At 35.0% G+C, this 19747-nt stretch overlaps 1 protein-coding gene across 3 annotated transcripts in view; it reads right to left on the reverse strand.

Moving 5' to 3' along the window:
* CFAP47 (cilia and flagella associated protein 47) overlaps positions 1-19747 on the reverse strand; it is a 446504-nt gene that overhangs the window by 318577 nt on the left and 108180 nt on the right. For 2 of the 3 annotated variants that reach the window (XM_031660416.1, XM_031660418.1), the window contains exons 23-26: positions 18977-19071; positions 14227-14386; positions 10901-11096; positions 5779-5991 (exon numbers count right to left, since the gene is read on the reverse strand). In XM_031660416.1, the coding sequence (XP_031516276.1) occupies positions 5779-5991; positions 10901-11096; positions 14227-14386; positions 18977-19071 (664 nt within the window). The remainder of the gene's footprint in view (positions 1-5778; positions 5992-10900; positions 11097-14226; positions 14387-18976; positions 19072-19747) is intronic. The other variant, XM_031660417.1, reaches the window with a different exon arrangement.

The following is a 19747-nucleotide window of genomic DNA, read 5'->3' on the forward strand; positions in this document are numbered from 1 at the left end:
AATTAACAGCTATATATTCTCAATTTTAAACATCAGACCTGCCTATTTAAAAATACATTTCTCATCAGAAAAATGTTAAGTACATTTGCAACAAAGTCTATGAGTTTTATCTCTAAAGTTTGAATGTAGTGATTAATTAAAACACCAATGAAAAATGTAAGAATTATAATTTTATTATTTAAAACACTTATAAATGCATTAATTTATCTTTATGTGCAAAATTTTTATTGTGCCTGTTTTAAAGGCAGAGGATATATATAATCTAGTTCCTTAAATGTGGTAATTTGCAAAATTAAGCAAGAATGTGGTTAGTTATTTTTAAGAAAAGGTCAATCATTCTACTATGCTATATCTCATCCATGATTAGGAAAACAATCGATTTGATTGGTTTTGAGTGGACAACTAAATCAGGTACTTTCCAGGAGTTTGTATGCCAATAAATTCATAGAGCAGATACTTCAGTATCAGCTTTGCTGTTAATGACATTGTATTAGTCCATTTTCATACTGTATGAAGAAATACCCAAGGCTGGGTAATGTATAAAGAAAAAGAGGTTTAATGGACTCACAGTTCCACATGGCTGGGGAGGCCTCACCATTATGGTGGAAGGCAAAGGAGAAGCAAAACACATCTCACATGGCAGCAGGCAAGAGAGTGTGTGCAGGAGAACTGCCCTTTATAAAACCATCAGATCCTGTGAGACTCATTAACTATCATGAGAACAGCAAGGAAAAACTCACTCCCATGATTCAATTACCTCTGACTGGGTCCCTCCCATGACATATGGGGATTATGGGAGGTACAATTTAAGATGAGATTTGGGTAGGGACACAGCCAAACCACATCATTCCACCCATGGCCCCTCCCAAATCTTACATCCCCACATTTTAAAACCAATCATGCCTTCCCAACAGTCCCCCAAAGTCTTCACTCATTTTAGCATTAACTCAAAATTCCACAGTCCAAAGTCTCATCTGATATAAGGCAAGTCCCTTCTACCTCTTAGCTTGTAAAATCAGAAACAAATCAATTACTTCCTAGATATAATGGGGGACAGGTGTTGGGTAAATACAGCCATTCCATATGAGAGATATTGGCCAAAACAAAGGGGCTACAGGTCTCATACAAGTTCAAAATCCAGCAGGGCAGGCAAATCTTAAAGCTCCAAAATGATCTCCTTTGACTCCATGTCTCACATCCAGGTCACACTGATGCAAGAGATGGGTTCCCATGGTCTTGGGCAGCTCCGCCTCTGTGGCACTGCAGGTTACAGCCCCCCTTCTGGCTGCTTTCACAGGCTGGCATTGAGGATCTGCAACTTTTCCAGGTGCATGGTGCAAGCTGTCAGTGGATTTGGGGGCTGGAGGATGATGGATCTGGGGTCTGGAGGATGGTGGGCCTCTTCTCACAGCTCTCCTAGGCAGTGCCCCAGTGGGGCCTCTGTGTGGGGGCTCTGACTCCACATTTCCCTTCCACACTGCCCTAGCAGAGGTTCTCCATAAGGGCTCCACCCTACAGCAAACTTATCCCTGGACATCCAGGTGATTCCATACATCCTCTGAAATCTAGGGGGAGGTTCCCAAACCTCGACTCTTGACTTCTGTGCACCTGTAGGCTCAAAACCACATGGAAGCTACCAAGGCTTGGGACTTGGACCCTCTGGAGCCATGGCCTGAGCTATACCTTGACCCTTTTTAGCCACAGCTGGGGCAGCTGGGACACAGGGCACCTCGTCCCTAGGTTGCACACAGCAGGGAGACCCTGGACCTGGCTCAGGAAACCATTTTTCCCTCTTAGGCATCCAGGCCTGTGATGGGAGGGGCTGCTGTGAAGATCTCTGACATGCTCTGGAGACATTTTCCCCATTGTCTTGGTGATCAGCATTTGGCTCCTTGTTAGTTATGCAAATTTCTGCTGCTGACATGAACTTCTCCCCGGAAAATGGGTTTTTCTTTTCTACTGCGTTATCAGGCTGCAAATCTTTCAAACTTTTATTCTCTGCTTCCTCTTGAACACTTTGCCACTTAGAAATTTCTTCTGCCAGATACCCTAAATCATCTCCATCAAGTTTAAAGTTTCACAGATCTCTAGTGCAGGGGCAAAATCCCACCAGACCCTTTGCATAGCAAGAGGGACCTTTACTCCTGTCCTCAACAAGTTTCTTATCTCCATCTGAGCCCACCTCAGCCTGAACTTTGCTGTCCATATCACAATTAGCATTTTGGTCAAAGCTATTCAATAAGTCTCTAGAAAGTTCCAAACTTTCCTACATCTTCCTGTCTTCTGAGCCCTCCAAGCCTCTAGGAAGTTCCAACTTTTCACACATTTTTCTATCTCCTTCTGAGCCCTCCAAACTGTTCCAACCTCTGCCTGTTACCCAGTTCCAATGTTGCTTCCACATTTTTGGCTATCTTTGCAGCACTGCCCCACTCTCTGTGGTACCAATTTACTGTATTAGTTCATTTTCATACTGCTCTGAAGAAATACCAAGATGCGGCAATTTATGAAGAAAAAGAGGTTGAATGGACTCACGGTTCCACATGGCTGGGGAGGCCTCACAATCATGGCAGAAAGTGAAGGAGAAGCAAAGGCACATCACATGATGTCAGGCAAGAGAGAGTGTGCAAGGGAACTTCCCTTTATAAAACCATCAGGTCTCGTGAGACTTATTCACTATCACAAGAACAGCACAGGACCACCCACCTCCATTACTCAATTACCTCCTACTAGGTCCCTCCCATGACACGTGGGGATTATAAGAGCTACAATTCAAGACGAAATTTAGGTGGGGACACAGCCAAACTGTATGAGACACTGACACTTCTGAACACTGGCCAAGAACAAATGTGCAGGTCCATTGCTCCTGATATCATTGGAACCACAACAACTACATTCTTTGAATACACAGTCATGTTTCATATTTGTTTGATTTTTATGCTATAACCATAGAGACAATTCATGAGATCTTGCCTCGTTAATTAATATATTGAGCAAAATAAATTAATAATGTCTCAGTACTTATTGAGTAGACTGTAATTCTATCATTACTATATGGGGAACATAGAAGTTTCACTAATGTGTGTGTGTGTGTGGGCGAGAGAGAGAGAGAGAAATATATGCAGAAGAGTAGGAAAGAAAGAAAACATCTCTTATTCTTTGGAAAATCTATATATGACATACAGTAGTGTAACCCTTAAAAATGTATGCTTATTATAAAAATTTCTATATAATTATTTATCGTCTAAATGGTATTTAAAATAAGGTGACTAAGTAGAAAATCTTTGGAAACCAAAATATGGTTTACATTCTTGGCTCCCCCATTTAATGTTTGAGTGAGTTTGGACAAGTTACGTCACACTATGAGCCTTAGATTCCTCTTCTGTAAAACAGAGATGAAAATCTAGAGACAAAAAACAACAAAAAAAAACCACTTCTCAGGACTACTGTGTGGATTCCATGAGATCTAGCCTATGAGTAGTACCTGACTTGTATTAATTAATAGCTATAGACCTCATGCTTCCTGTATTTATTCAAGCCTTGATATCCATAACATCACACTCTCCTGGTTCTCACCCTATTTCTCACTCATGGATACCAAAGCAGAGCATGGATGACTTTCATAATCTGTTCCTGCTGCCTTTTCAGTTTCATCTCCCAGCTGTCTTGCCAGAATTCACCAAACCATAACACCAAAAATGCCATTAAAATATGGGTTGCTTTAGCCTCCATACCTCATGCTCCATTTTACTGTTTATAGTACTCCTTGTTCACATCACCGTTTCTCGCATAGATATATATTTAGGTCGGTGCAAATATAATTGCGGTTTTTCTGACATTGAAAATAATGGCAAAAACTGCAATTGCTTTTGCACCAATTGAATAAAACTTCTATCCCCAGACTTTTTGGAGAATTTGGGTAGGGCGCAAGTAGGGTGTACAATCTCTGAGCTGCAAGCACATTATTGTGGATGGGAAAGCAGACAGATTAGCAGAAATTATTCCTGCTATTATTCACAGATTTCCAACTGGTTGAGCCAATCCAAATGTGACAAAATCTAAAGAAAACAAAATTAAAAGCCAAGCATGTTAGCCCCCAAGAGAAGCCACATTATGAAAGTATCTTGCAAAGTAAAAGCAAGCAAGAAAATCGAGAAATCAGTGTCATATTTTTACTAAGGACCATGGGCTTCAATATGAACAAACCAGATGCAAATAAAGGCTTCAACATAGGGCAAAAAACCTACCACACTTCCATCCATCAAGAATTTGCCCCCGTCTTTCCCTAAATCTTGGGCAGAGTACACACATGGTTTGCCTACAAAACATATATGCTAATAGATTACCAATAATAAATGAATATAATTTATTTCATAGAAATTCTAAAGTGAAAAGGAAGCTTTTGAGGAATTCCTTTCTGGAATACCTCATTTATCTCAATGAGATCAGAAATGAGACGCCTAAGAGAGAAAGGCAAGGACAGCATTGGAGAGCAGAGAAGAGTTAGAGGATCTGATCGTATTCACTATAGAAAACCAGATAAGGAGTTAACCAGTCACCAGTAAAAGGATCTGCCAGTATTAAGGCTCTTGGGAATGCTTACGGTCTTAGTGCCTTGTTTATCTGGGTGTACAGAAAAGTCTTTTGTTGCTCATCTATGATTTGCATAGTTTTTAAATTAGTTCCAATAGCTCTAATTTATCGCAAATCTGCTGAGGAATTAAATGGGGTTTTGTGAAATATGATGTATTAAGAAGAAGATATTTCTATGTATTAAGAAGAGAGATGTCCCTCTCCTAATTCCAAACACATGAATCAGTCATTTGACTACAAATATACAAATAACGCCTCTACATGTTAATAAATGAGCACATAAAGAACATACTCTGACACTAATTTTACTTTTCATTATAAGCCTTTTAAACAAACTTTATAGCTCTACACTTCAACCTCTTGCCATTTAGTTAGTCAAGTTATTTCAGGATATGATGTAAAAATGCTACTTCTGGTCCTACAAGATAAGATATCCAGAAATATTTCACCAAGGTGTATTTGAAATCTCCTGGGGCCAGGCGCAGTGGCTCAAGCCTGTAATCGCAGCACTTTGGGAGGCCGGGACGGGCGGATCACGAGGTCAGGAGATCGAGACCATCCTGGCTAACACGGTGAAACCTCGTCTCTACTAAAATATACAAAAAAACTAGCCGGGCGAGGTGGCGGACGCCTGTAGTCCCAGCTACTCGGGAGGCTGAGGCAGGAGAATGGCGTAAATCCGGGAGGCGGAGCTTGCAGTGAGCTGAGATCCGGCCACTGCACTCCAGCCTGGGCGACAGAGCAAGACGGAGTAACAAAGCTATATTGTAGGGAAATCATTATGTTGATATTTCTCACTTTCAGTTGACACTTATTTAGCATTTCCTTTGGGTTATTTCCTGTCCAGTTGCTCAATAATTACTAACTCGCTGTACTTTTCATGATGACAGATGGGGCAGGTTCTGCTATTAGCTCCATTTCACAGATGAGGAAACCGAGCGTCTCAGAAGTAATGTTAACAAAGCCTGGATCTGACCCCAAACATTCTAGCTCCAGAGTATAAACTGGTAGCCACTATTATGCTGCTTTTTGTGAGAGCACACTTACATTTGGAACTTTAGAAATAATCTTTATGTCTAAGGTTATTATATTAGATCCCTCTCTTTTTAACATTTTACCATGGTGTAAAATATAAATATGTTTTTCTTTAATGTCAGATACAAAATAACCTACATTTAGATATCTTACCAGTTTTTTCTGTCATCACAGAAAAGAAGATCGGTAAAAAATGACACAGGTTTAGATGACTTGAAACTGACGTGGCAAGTGAGCTTATTATTAATTCCACTGTGAGAGCCTGGGATGACTCTGCCTTTTGGAAATTTCACGGAAAGAGGGTGAATCTCCTCGTCATCAAGAAGCCTTACTGTGGGAATCTGGACACATACAGTTGAATTTCTGCTTAAAATTAAAAAAAAAAGTTTCATTAGCTCAAAATACCTGCAAGTAACTGGCTTTAAATGTATACTTCATTTTTTGAATCCTAAAGAAAATTAAAATAAGAAATATTTGTAATCATGTGCCTAATTATTAAAGATATCTTTGTATCATCTCTTATTTTCTGATCACAATATAAGATGGATGATAACTAAGAAACACTTGAGATGATCAAATGTTCCTTTTGTTCTATAAGGATTAAAAAGGCATGTGACACCTGATTAAACACAGTATTTCTTAATCAGCATCATGATATAAATTACTGTTTTTAAATGTATTCTGATGAAAATTTACCAAAAGTTATCACTTTAATAGCTACAAATTTAATGCACATAGACTAAATAATATTAACAGATGCATAAACATGTAGGTAGATATTTGAAAATTTGGATACTATTAAGTGCATATATACATATACTATGAATGTTTTTCAATCACTACTATTCAAAAATTCCACTTAATGTTGACATACCTAATTATAAATTTATAATTTTTATAGCCAATCCAAGCTGTTTATTTTAAACAATATAATATGTATTAATAGTATTCACTTTAAAATTGAATTACTTCGTATTATTTTTAGTGATCAATAAATATTTAATCATATTACTTTGTTTACTTATATATGTAAGAACTTACATATCTATGGCAGATAAGAGGTATCATCAAATGGGAATTATATATCCTTGCTATTTTAATCAGTGTGAGAATTATTTAGCTAATAATAAAAAAAAAAATCTAAAATTGCATTAGTTAAACCTATATACTTCCTTGGATAAAAACATGGAAAGTAAGGCCGGGCTTGGTGGCTCAAGCCTGTAATCCCAGCACTTTGGGAGGCCGAGACGGGCGGATCACGAGGTCAGGAGATCGAGACCATCCTGGCTAACCCGGTGAAACCCCGTCTCTACTAAAAAATACAAAAAGCTAGCCGGGCAAGGTAGTGGGCGCCTGTAGTCCCAGCTACTCGGGAGGCTGAGGCAGGAGAATGGTGCAAAACCCGGCAGGCGGAGCTTGCAGTGAGCTGAGATCCGGCCACTGCACTCCAGCCTGGGCGACAGAGCGAGACTCCGTCTCAAAAAAAAAAAAAAAAAAAAAAAACATGGAAAGTAATTTATAAATCCAGTTTGAAAATAATTCAGTTGTTACTTAGCTAATTAACTTATCTTTAAATTAGTGATTAATGCTGTTGATTTTATTACATATGTATAACTTGGACACTGCATTACATTATTTCTTCAGTACCTCTCATATTCATTTCATTATACCATATTTAGCAAGACTCAACTTTTGAGTTGAAGTAGCTTTTAAATTGATACCTTTGTACATTAATCTCTATGAAAACTTTAGTTGATTTTTTACTGAAGTCACATGAAATATGTAAATTTACCTGTGGAAAACTTTTTTTACAGCATTGAACATTCCAATCCATGAATACTGGTGTATTTATTTGAGTTTATTATTTAATTATTTAAATACACCTGTATTTAACTTGAGTTTTATAATTTTCTTTATACAGTTCCATACAGTTCATTCATAGCTTTATCTATTATCTTTATCTCTTATCTTTTAATCTATTATCTATTTATCTATTATATTTTAATTTTTTGATGCTATTATAAGTAGTAATTTAAAGTTGTGTGCTCTATATATTGTATGCTGAAATTATATTGAATTTTAAATATTTAAGTTACATTTGCCTATTCTGATAAGTGATCTTCCTAGTTTTAAAAAATCTCCTTGTAGATTCTTTGAATTTTCTATATGAAAAAATAATCTAATATACAGATAATGACAGTTTTGAGTTTTATTTCCTAATCCTCACACATTTTGTTTTTCTTATCCCCCTGCCATATGCTAGGTTCTCTATTAAAATGCTTTAGGGAAGTAGTGATAATAAGCATCGTTCACGTTTCTGTTGTTAAAAGGTAATTCATGTATATTCCAGTTTCAATAATGATATTTGCTCTAAGCTTATGATAGGAACATTAAACAATTGAAGAATATCTATTTTATTACTGTTTGTTGAGAGTTTTTCCATGAATGATTTAAAAATTGTATCAAATGCCTTTATTCTCAATGTATGAAAATGATCAAATCATTATTCTCTTTAACAACATTTTAGATTTTTTGATGATAGACAAGCCTTGAAATACTGGAATACAAACAAGTTGGTCATGATCTATCTTATATACACGTTGTTTGATTCTTCTTTTTTTTTTTTTTTTGAGATGGAGTCTTGCTGTGTTGCCCAGGCTGGAGTGCAGTGGTGCAATCTCGGCTCACTGCAACCTCTGCCTCCTGGGTTCAAGCGATTCTCCTGCCTCAGCCTCCCAGGTAGCTGGGATTACCGGCATGTGCCACCACGCCCAGCTAATTATTTTTAATATTTTTAGTAGAGACGCGGTTTCACCATGTTAGCCAAAATGGTCTCCATCTCGTGACCTCATGATCCACCCGCCTCGGCCTCCCAAAGTACTCGCAGATTGTTTAAGGATAATTATATGTATGCTCTCATAACACAGTGTAGCCAATAATTCAGCTTTCCTATACTGTCATTTCCTGATTTCATAATAGAAATTTCTGAGATCATAAAACAAATTAGGGCACATTATTATTATTCTATAGTTTGATAAATCTGTTTCCTGAAAGTTCAGTAAAACTTGACTATAAAATCATCAGAGGATGTTTTCTTGTGAAGTTTCAAGTATTAACCCAAAGGCTTTCTACTTGTTCCCAGTATATTTTTAGTAAATTATATACTTCTACAACTTTCATATTTAAGTTTTCACACGTATTGGAATAGACCTCTGTATAGTATTTTGATTATCTCATTTTTTCTTTGGATTTATGGTTAAGCTTCCTTATTTCTAATATTATTTAACTGTCCCTTCTCTGTTTTGTTCCTTGTCAACTTCACTGTATTGGTATCCATTGTATTCCTCTTTCAAAGAAGAAACTTGGTTCCACTGAGTTTCTGTTTTGTATATATTTTTATACTGCTTTAATTTCTACTGTGTATAATTTTATCTCACCTTCTACACTCCATAGGTTAGTCTAAGAGACTATTATTTGTAATCTTACTTATAAAGTTGGATGTTTAAAATTTCCAATCATTTTTTTCTTTCCTAATATCAGTATTTAAGGTTTTATATTTCCAAGTATGGATAATTTTACTGTACTTTATTAAGGTTTTTTTCTTCAATCACTGAAATTTTGATGTTTATTTAATAAAACAAATAAAGTAAACAATGATACCGGCCTAATTCTTTATCTAAAGAAAGTAGCAGAAGTCCCAGTAGCTGTTTTAGGTTTAGTTTTCCGCTCTAATGTCCAGATGGTGTTTAGAGTACTTGATTGTATTATACACTCATGATTCTCAGTGAATGTTTTCAAGATGTGGAATCTAGCATTTTAATTATTATTTATTTGCGAAATTCAGTATAATTTCTTCTTTTACTCGGTAGAATTTTTTTTTAACATTTTCTAACTCATGGTGGATCTTGTTATCTTTTCTTTATTGACTTTTAGTTTATTATATTTATTTTTGGAGAATATAGTCTATATTATGTCAACCTTTTAAACATTTTGGAGACATGAATTATAACTATAGAATCATACATTGTCAATTTCTATAAATGTCTCATGATTCATTTAAAAATGTGTATTCTCTAATTGTAAGGTGCAATTTATACATGTTAAATTAATGAAGCTTGTTACAAATATTGTTCAAATATCTTGTCTCTGGACTCATCAACACTTCTGATACATGTTTTAATATCCCAGAGTTATGAAGGACTAGTCAAATTTTCCAATTTTCATTTGGAGGTTACATATTTTAAGACTATTTTAATTATGCATAGAACTTTAGAATGCTGTTGGCTTTCAGGTGAATTTAATCTTTTATAATTATTTGATGACTTTTATATCTTAAAAACACACTTTACCTCTAGAGGTTATTGCATTTGAAATTAATACTGCTACCCAGCTTTATTTTGGTTATGCTGTTATATCTCTTCCTATCATTTCACTTTGGTGCTTCTCAGTTGAGGGTGATTTTGCTCCCCAGGAGACATGTAGCCATGTGTAGATATATATATTTTCTGTCACATCATGGGGAGGAACGCTATTGGGTAGAGGCTATGGATGTTGCTAAACGTTCTACAATAAACGACATAGCCTCCCACTATATATAGGGTTTAAAAGTCAGAAGCAGAGAAGTCTGAGAGATGGTATACTTTTGGCCTTGAATTAGTTGTATACCAGGTTGTGAGGATGTGACCACATGGCTAGGACTTGAGGGTGGACTGAGTGTGTCCCTAGGCAAAAAAATGATGCTTTAGTTCTATAAAGACCATGAAATTAATTCTGCCAACAACTTGAGAGCTCGGAGGAAGACCGAGCTTCAAGTGAAAGGGCCACTCCAGCCAACACCTTGACTTCTGCTTATTGAGACACTCAGCAGAGGATGCAGCTAAGCCAGCTGGACTACTAAGTCAGAGAAACTGCAAGATAATAAACAAATTCACGTTGTTTGAGATATCAAAAGCATGTTTTAAGGCACCACGTTTGTGATATTTTTTCACATAGCACCAGAAAACTAATATATTGAATTTTTAGGCTTGCTTACTACTCCATGAAGAGAGACACAGCAAAAAAAAAAAAAAAAAAAAAAAAAAAAAATTACAAGAAAATTCAATGACTAACTGTGAGATAATTAAGAAAGATTTTTTGTTTTTTGTTAAATTTTAATATATAGTTAAATATTTTAATAGTTCAACTATAGAAACAAGCCATTCTTATATAATTCCCATATAACACAGACACAAACAAAAAAGCACATAAAAAAATGTGGTAAATTCACATTATTTACCTGAAATAGTTTTGAGGTAAAATGTTAATATCCATCACAGTTGTTACATCCAAAGGAACAGGAGCGAAAAATATAGATGGAGGGTCAAACAATAATTCTGGTGATTTTACTTCTCCAGTAAGACATAATATTTTATAGCAAACAGGAATATAATTTAAAAGCATAGGAATATCTGCTGTGTATCTTCCAGGACAATCTAATGAAAAACAAAATTTTAAGGGTATTTTAAAGTAGTTAAAACACAAAAAAATTTACATAGCTGAAGCATTACTAAATTTCAACATGTACAATGATGTTACAACTTAATGGGGCAGAATAAATTACCCAGAAATTAGATTTAGCTTGCTGAAGAACTTAAGACACGTAATGAGGTACTGTTGAAAGAAAACTGTTTTAAAGTACAGCTTGACTAGAAATAGAGCAAGTCTCTTTAATGTAGATTTTCATAATTTGGGGAAAATAAATATACCCTGGGAAAGCACTGCAATAGAACATTTTAAAAAAATTATTTTCTGTGTTTTAATAGAAGCTTCCCAGACCTTTAGAATATGTAGTATGAAGAAGAGGATAGATCACTGCCATAAGGATCTCAGGGGACGACTGAGAAAAGGAGGTCCTGAGATGAAAGGAATGTGCTGTATCCCGGATTTTTAAGTTTAAGAAATACTACCAGGGTTGACTGGCCAATTTTACCTGGTAGGAAAGGACAGGAAATTCCCATGCCATAGCTTAATAAAAGAAAAGATAGTTTGCGTCAGAGAGCAGGGCTCAACATGGGAAGCTGAAAGCTAGTTTCTGAGGACAGTTTTTCTATCACAGCAAGTAATCAATACCCTTTCACACCAAAATCTCCAAGCATAGTGTGTGACAGAGAGAAAAGAGTGACTCAGTGATTGTGATTTCAAGCTGATATCTTAGAACCCCTCAATGAGACACCAGTGCACCTTAGCAAAGACTGGGGCCATCAAGGGTATCTTCAGAGCAGAAAATGACAGTGCACTGGGTGATGCAAGACCATGTTCAAAAGTGACACTTAGTGCTAGAAGCAAAAGCAATGGACTCATTGAAATCATCAGCCATACTAGCGTTCTCTGTACTGAAGGCCATTACTTAATCAAATAAGCCCTTTACCTGATCAAGTAAGTATTCTAGGGTTCTTGGAAAAAGGGAGACAGCTGGAGAGGAAAGGAGAGGAGGGATAGAAAAACAATGGGCTCCCTACTAATAATGACAAATGAGTACTGGAAAGACTATATGAAAAATTAAAAAAAATTATGTATAGTTTGAGCTGATAAAATAAGCTATAAGAGAATATATGTATTTAAAACATTACAAATCTATAGGGAAATGATGGTTTCATTTCATAAATTTGATGTTGTTAAACTTAGTTTGGGGAGAAAAAACAATTTCAGAGTTAGGGAAGGTTTTAAGACTTATTGAATTCTGATTATTTCAGAATTTCAGACCTCTTAAAGGGTTCTGGGGTGATAGAGAAGGAGATTCTTTGTGTAACCTCAGACTATTGGAGATTCAATCCTACCCCTTTTTAAGCTGAGAGTGTCTTCTCTCTCATCTGAGATGTAATTTATAAAGGCATTTTTAAGCATGTTTAATTCTTAAGAGTTAGGTTGTATTGACCAGGTGTGGTGGGGCACGCCTCTAGTCCCAGCTACTCGGGAGGGTGAGGCAGAAGAATCATTTGAACCCAGGAAGTGAAGGTTGCAGTGAGCTGAGATTGCACCACTGTACTCCAGCCTGGGCAACAGGGCGAGACTCCGTCTCCAACAATAACAACAACAACAAGAACAACAACAAAAACAAAACAACAAAAGAGTAAGGTTGGGAGCCTAATAAAGGAAACCATAGATTTAACTGATAGGGCCCCGTCCCATATTAAACGAAAAATCAAAAGGAAATGTTTCTTATTTCCTTCTAGATTGACTAGTCCAGTGCATTTTATCTGAGTAAAAATGTTGGCAGGGACATAAAGGAGAAGTTCTGAACAGAAATATGGATGGTAGGTTCAGCTGGAATAGCCTTTGTGCTAGCTCTTTCGAACTCGAATATGGTAGAAATGGAGAAGAAACTAGAGAAATACATAATAAAACTTAATTATTTTTACTAAACAAATTTCAGAATGCAAAGAATAGTTGATATTTTCTATCATATTTTCAGAGATTTAAAGAGAGGTAATAAAAAGATTAAACATTTTTAAACCTAATCATAATGTGCAATGAGATGTTTCTCACACACAAAGCTAAAATGATTATACAATGCCATGCTAGTAGATATAGTAGAACATCAAGTTAATGCAACACAGTGCTAATAGAACATTATTGAGAGGGAGAGAGCACAGTGCTCAAGGAACTCTCTAATAAGCTTAAAAGCTATAATAGATTCTTACCCTGCCTGAACTTCTACTGATAACTGAGCCAGTTGCAGGTATTTTATCTAGATTACCACATGTGTAAAACTTAGTGTCCTCGTAATTTGGGTATTTTATAAGTCTAATAAAATGAAAAACAGATTACATTGCACTATAGTGGCTGAGTGTGATAAGCAGAATTCTGAGAGCATTCCTCAAAAAATTAAAAATAGAACCACCATATGATCTGGTAATCTCAAAGGAAATGAAATCAGTATCTCAAATATCTGCACTCCTATGTTTATTGCAGCAATATTCACAATAGCCAGATTATAAAAGTGTCCATTGATGGATGAGTGGAGAAATAAATTGTGATGTATGTATACACAATAGACTACTATTCATTCATACAAAAGAGGAAAATTCTGCCCTTTGCAAAAAAAAAAAAAAAAAAATGGTTGAACCTGGAGGACGTTATTGTAAGTAAAATAAGTCAGACACCGAAAGACAATTACTGTATAATCTCATTCACGTGGAATCTAAAAAGTCAAACTCATGGAAGCAGAGTGTAGGGCATTGTCTTCTAAGGGCTTGGGAGTGGGGGAAATGGGGAGATGGTGATCAAAGGGTACACACTTTCAGATATAAGATGAACAAGTTTCTGGGGATCTAATGTACAACATGGGTGATGATGGATATATTAAGTAATTTCATTGTGGCAATTATTACACAATGCATACATACATCAAATCCTCACATTGTACACCTTGAATATATACCAACTTCATCAATTAAATAATGTAACATTCAAAAATGAGATTAATAAAATTGTATTATTTATAATTATTCAAATTAAAAGAAACAAATAAATAATCTAAATTTCTGTATACATAATAAAACAATGTCATAGATGAAGGATAAATTGAAAGTATAACCACAAATATAGGAGAAAAGATCTTACTTGGACAGAAATGTATGGAAACATTATACGTTGCATTTGGCCGTATAATCCCATTCAGTACACTGAACTTGAAGGTGCCATCTTTGAAAAGTTTGCCAGTATTACTAAGATCCAAAGTCCATGTCACATGGTGTTTGGTAATATTATATAAAACAAGATTCTGCTCACACACACAAAAAGACAAAAAAAAGTTAAAAATTATAGCATGCAAAATAAAGTTTAGTTGTATTACCATCTCAATTTGATGAGCCTATGTATAAATTCAAATGATTAATCATAGATAAAATGCTTTAAAATGATATTAGACAAAGGGGTTTTTAGTCTGATGAAACTGTTCTCTATGGCAATGAAGTGGTAGACACATTATTCCATGCATTTTTCAAAACCCAAAGATCTTACATGAACATAAATGTATGTAAATCAAAAACAATCAATCCAGCTGTAATACAGTGCATCACAGTCTGTAATCCGTCTTGGAATGTTGATACACTGTATTACAAATGTGTGAAATAACCTCACTGAATGTAGTTAGGGTAGGGAGAAATTGACCTCAGTAACTTTGAAAAACTGTGTTTTTGACTGAAAGCTACAAGGCTAAAGAGTAAGAATTGTGTATGAATAATGTACTCTAGGTGATAAAGGTGTCAGCAATTTTAATAGGCTACAGGTTAGAAATTCTGAAACTTCTTTACTTGAAATTAGGATTAAAATAAGTAAATAAAGTGTAAAAAATGAGAGGCAAATTTCTCGTTGTCAGAGAAATTAGTCAAAAATGAGTAAGAGAGAAAGATGGGAATGGACATTGTGGTGCTAGATTAGAGATATCAGTCTGTACTGATGTTAGATGGATGTATGGATAGATAGAGAGAGAGAGAGAGATACATGTATAGATAATTATAAGTATATGTGTACATGTGGATTAGTATGTATATGCCTATTTCCTGACTCTATTTGTTGAAAGGGCCTAGAACCTGTGACACTGCAGTAGCAACTCATATACACAGTACTTAGACTTTGGTTTCTAAATATCATTCTACAATAAAAAGTACTAGGGGATCTTGGAGAAATGTTGATTTTACAGCTGGAGCAAGTAAAATAAAAGATGAGCCTGGAACATTTGGTAGTACCAGTAACTAAGAAAACACTTCAAAATCACAATGATGGGAGCCTGTCAAAGGACCAACGTAAAAGAGCTTATAATGGCCAAAGCAGAAACAATTTCAGTAACAAAATAAATAATATAATATTAAATTATAACTGAAAGTATAAAAATAAATATATGTGTGTTCATGCTGATATATTATGTAATAAATAAATAAATAGGGAGAGGAAATAATCTCTTTTAAAGAAAATTTCCAAGTAATATATGTAATATATAAGTAGAGCTTAACCTCCTACCACTTTATTGTAGGCTAAAATTGATCACACACTTTCAAAGGATAGAGTATGGAAAGTGAAAAACAGTAACTTCACAGTGGAGAAACCTAGCAGACATTACCAGTAATTAGTCATTTTCATATCATGTATTCCTTTATATGATGTGAAAAAAAATTATTTCACCTCAGTAACATTCTTCTTCAAAACCCATGGAAAATAAAAACTCAGTCTAATCAGGTGAAAAACACCAGACAATCTCAAATTAACAGATATTTTCAAAAAATGCTGGACAAATACTCTTTAAAACCGTCAAGATAACAAAAAAAAAAAAAAAAAGCAAGATCAAGAGCCTGTCATAGGTTGGATGAGACTAAATGCAATGTGCTATCCTGGTTGGACCCCGGGACAGTAAACGGATATTAGTGAGAAACCATTGATTTCTATTTAGAGTCTGTTGTTTAGTCAATAATGTTGTACTAATGTTAATTTCTCATTTAAAAAAAAATGCCCTAGGGTTATGTAAGGTAACGTTAGGTAAAGTTGGGTGAAAGCTATCAGAAATTCTCTGCACTATCTTTGAAATGTTTTAGTAAATCTGAACATTATGGTCCTGACTTGCATGCAGACTCATCTTTCTAATGAAATACAACTATCAACCAGATTAAAATACAACTATCAACCAGATTTTTTCATTAACTTTACTCTTCAAATACTTGAAGACTACAGAATGAGCCATACAATTATCACTACATTTTATTCCCAAGCCTTGAAGTACTGCATCTATTTAGCTCTAATATTGGTATATCCTAACTATAAAAGGTTAATTTACACATTCTAAAGAAAACAACATGTTTCAATACAGAAGGTGAGCACAAAATCATACCAGCCATTTGAAGCTTAATTTTTGTCATTTTAAAATGAGGAAAAGCTATTATACTTCCAAAATACTATCTACCTTCTCTATCTTATAATTCTGAGAAGGGAACTGATACAGTTATCTGTAAAGAAACATTGGTAAATTTGTTCAGTATGTTTAGTGCTTTTTTCTTTATATTTTTGTCAAAATCACATATGTATGCAGCTTACACAAAAAGTTCAAAATCCTTGTTTAAAAGCAGTTGTCAACCCGGTGTGACGAGCAAGCCTGTAATCCCAGCACTTTGGGAGGCGAGGCAGGCCGGATGCAGGTCAGGAGGTCAGGGGCCATCCTGGCTAACACAGTGGGGAAACCCGTCTCTACCTAAAAAGACGAGAAAACCAGCCCGGGCTGAGGTGGGGCGGGGCCTGTAGTCCCAGCTGCTGGGAGAGCTGAGGCAGGAGAATGGCGTGAACCGGGGCCCGGGCTTGCAGTGAGCTGAGATCCGGCCACTGCACTCCAGCCTGGGCGGCAGAAGCGGAGACTCCGCCTCAAAAAGCAGTTGTCCCACCAAATTCCTCTTCATCAAAAGTTCTGCTTCCCAGAAGCAGCAATTTTAATATTGTGATTTGAGTTTTTATCTAAATGTGACACCAATATGGCTTATATTAGTTTTTTATAGATGCCATAACAGATTACCACAAACACAGGGACTTTAGAAAACACAAATATATTATTATATATCACATTTCTGTAGATTAGAAGTCCAACACAAGTATCATTTGGCTAGGATCAACGTGTTAGCAGGAACTGTGTTCCTTTCTGAAAGCTCTAGGAAAGCCCATTTCACTGCCCTTTCTAGTTTCTAGAGGTCAGCTGCATTCCTCAGTTGGTGGCCTTCTTCCTCTGTGTTGAACACTGCATCACTCTGACCCTTCTGTCATCATCACATCTCCCTCTGAGCACAGTTAGAAAAGGTTCTCTGCTTTTAACCTCTCATGTTATTAGATTGGGCCCACCTAGATAATTCAGGAAAATCTTCCCTTCTCCGAGTCCTTTACCATAATTACATCAGCAAAGTATCTTTTGTGATACAAGGTCACGTATTCACAAATTTTGGAGATTAATAGTTAAGCATCTTTGGGGCCATTATCTGCCTGCAGCATGAATATTTTATGGTTTATCAGCTTCAGATACTGTCTTTTGACTGCCAACTAGGAAAGATGAAGATGCAGCTCATTGGTACTACCTATACTCGTCGCTCCACTTCCTATTTTGGATATTCATATTTTTTAAAATTCTTCCATTAGTCACTTGGTAATTTTAAGCAAAATATATATACCTCTTGTTTTTCTTATTCTCTCTACTTTAGACAGTATCCTTTAATTACTCAGTATGTAAAATGAGTTTTATTTCTTTATTCCAAAATCCTTAAACCTTCTGTCAAATTAACCTTCCATAAACACATTAAGTCTTCTCTGTACCATATATCTTATATATTATGACTGCAAATACCATTCACGGGAAGTTTAAGTAGAAGATTGGAGTCACATTTTTTTTCTCCATGGGGCCAATGTCCCTCTTTCTCCTCAAAAGAGAGAATGCTATTGGTGTCTAGATCTTTGCTTACATCGATTGAATAAAATTTCAATGACATAAAATAATTTACATTTATGAAGGTATTGTTTTTATCTTAAATCCATTAAATTCAGTTAATTAAAGTTGCCTTTCTAGTCCAACACATAAGGTCTTTGTATCCTTGAAGTTCTATTTGAAGTAGAAGTTTTCTTGACTTTTCATACTCTAAACAGTCACATTTTAATTTCAGTAGATCCTTCATTGATCTCTAACTATAATTTTATATAGCATTCTGCTATGTTTTATTAAAGCAATGCTAAATATTCTCTCCATATAATTTTTCTTCAATGCTATAAAGGTTCAAAATTGGTTACAGGTATAGCAATATATAAGACAAAAAGGGGCAGTGCAAATACAAATTTCTATAATGTGTCCTGAACTTCTTTTTTATGCACGTCTCTCTGTTTTCCTTCCTAATTAGAAGAGAGGCAGAGATATCCCGTAAGAAAAAAATAGTAACTTAACATAGAAGCTACTTTATTATTATTATTATTATTCAGATTTATTATTGCCTCCTAGCACATTTTATCTATGGAATATATTTCATATTAATTTAAATTATAGCTTCTATTTGTATAAGGAGAATGGGATAATTTAATTATATTAAAATTATTTTAATATTCTTATTAATTATATGCATATATGTATTTATAAATAGCTGTATATGTATTTGTATATTTTGAAAATTACTCCTGAGAAATTTTATATGTAAGTTTTCTAAAAACACCAGTATTCTTGCTCCAAATAGCATAAACAATTGGGGAGAAATTAATCATAGGGAATAGTTCATATGATTCATGCTTATGAATAATCAACTTAACAAACTAAAATTCATAATCATGAAAAGAACTGTCAACTGTATCACTTCTTTATACATACCTGAGTTTTTGTGACCTTGTTATTAGGATTCATCTCATGTAAAGGGATTTCAAATACAAACTTAGTACTAGATAAGTTCAATGGTGATTGCAATGCTGTGAGAGGAACATAAATATACTGATAAAATGTCAACAGATATAAGCCCATAGGTACTTCTTAGTATACTTTAAAACATTAAACATTAAGAAAATAAGATTTGTTTCTATATATTTTTATATTCCCAACCAGAAAATAAAATAACATTTAAAAACATTTCTAAAATATCTTGGTTTATTGAATTACCGAAGTTCCCTTTTGTGGAATATTTTAATGGCAATGAATTATAAGTAAAATAGGAAAATTATCCTTAAAATAACAAAAAGGTGATACTGAGCTAAGAAAAAAGTAAACAGAGCTAAAATGATCTCCACACTAGAGTTTGAACAACACAGAAGTGAACAGAAATGCAGAAGGAAAATTTATTGGAATACAGAGAAAATATATAGCTGGTATAGCATGTAACATTTCCTAGATAAAACAAGAAAACTCTGGGAATAAATGGCTATTCTATGGAAGATTAAGAAAAGGCATATCTGTAAAAATACTCACTGCATTAGAGAAGATATTATAATCTACTGGGAAAAAAAAACCCTATACTTCTTGAAACTTACCTCTAAGACATTTGTAATTCTTAATGAAAACTAAAGGGTATCACCAGCTTTTGAAAAAATAAGTAAATAAAATAAAAACAATTTCTGATCCTAGAAATGTATGTATCTTACACGTGTTTTT

This window comes from Papio anubis, chromosome X, assembly GCF_008728515.1.
Source record: "Papio anubis isolate 15944 chromosome X, Panubis1.0, whole genome shotgun sequence".
NCBI lineage: Eukaryota > Metazoa > Chordata > Mammalia > Primates > Cercopithecidae > Papio > Papio anubis.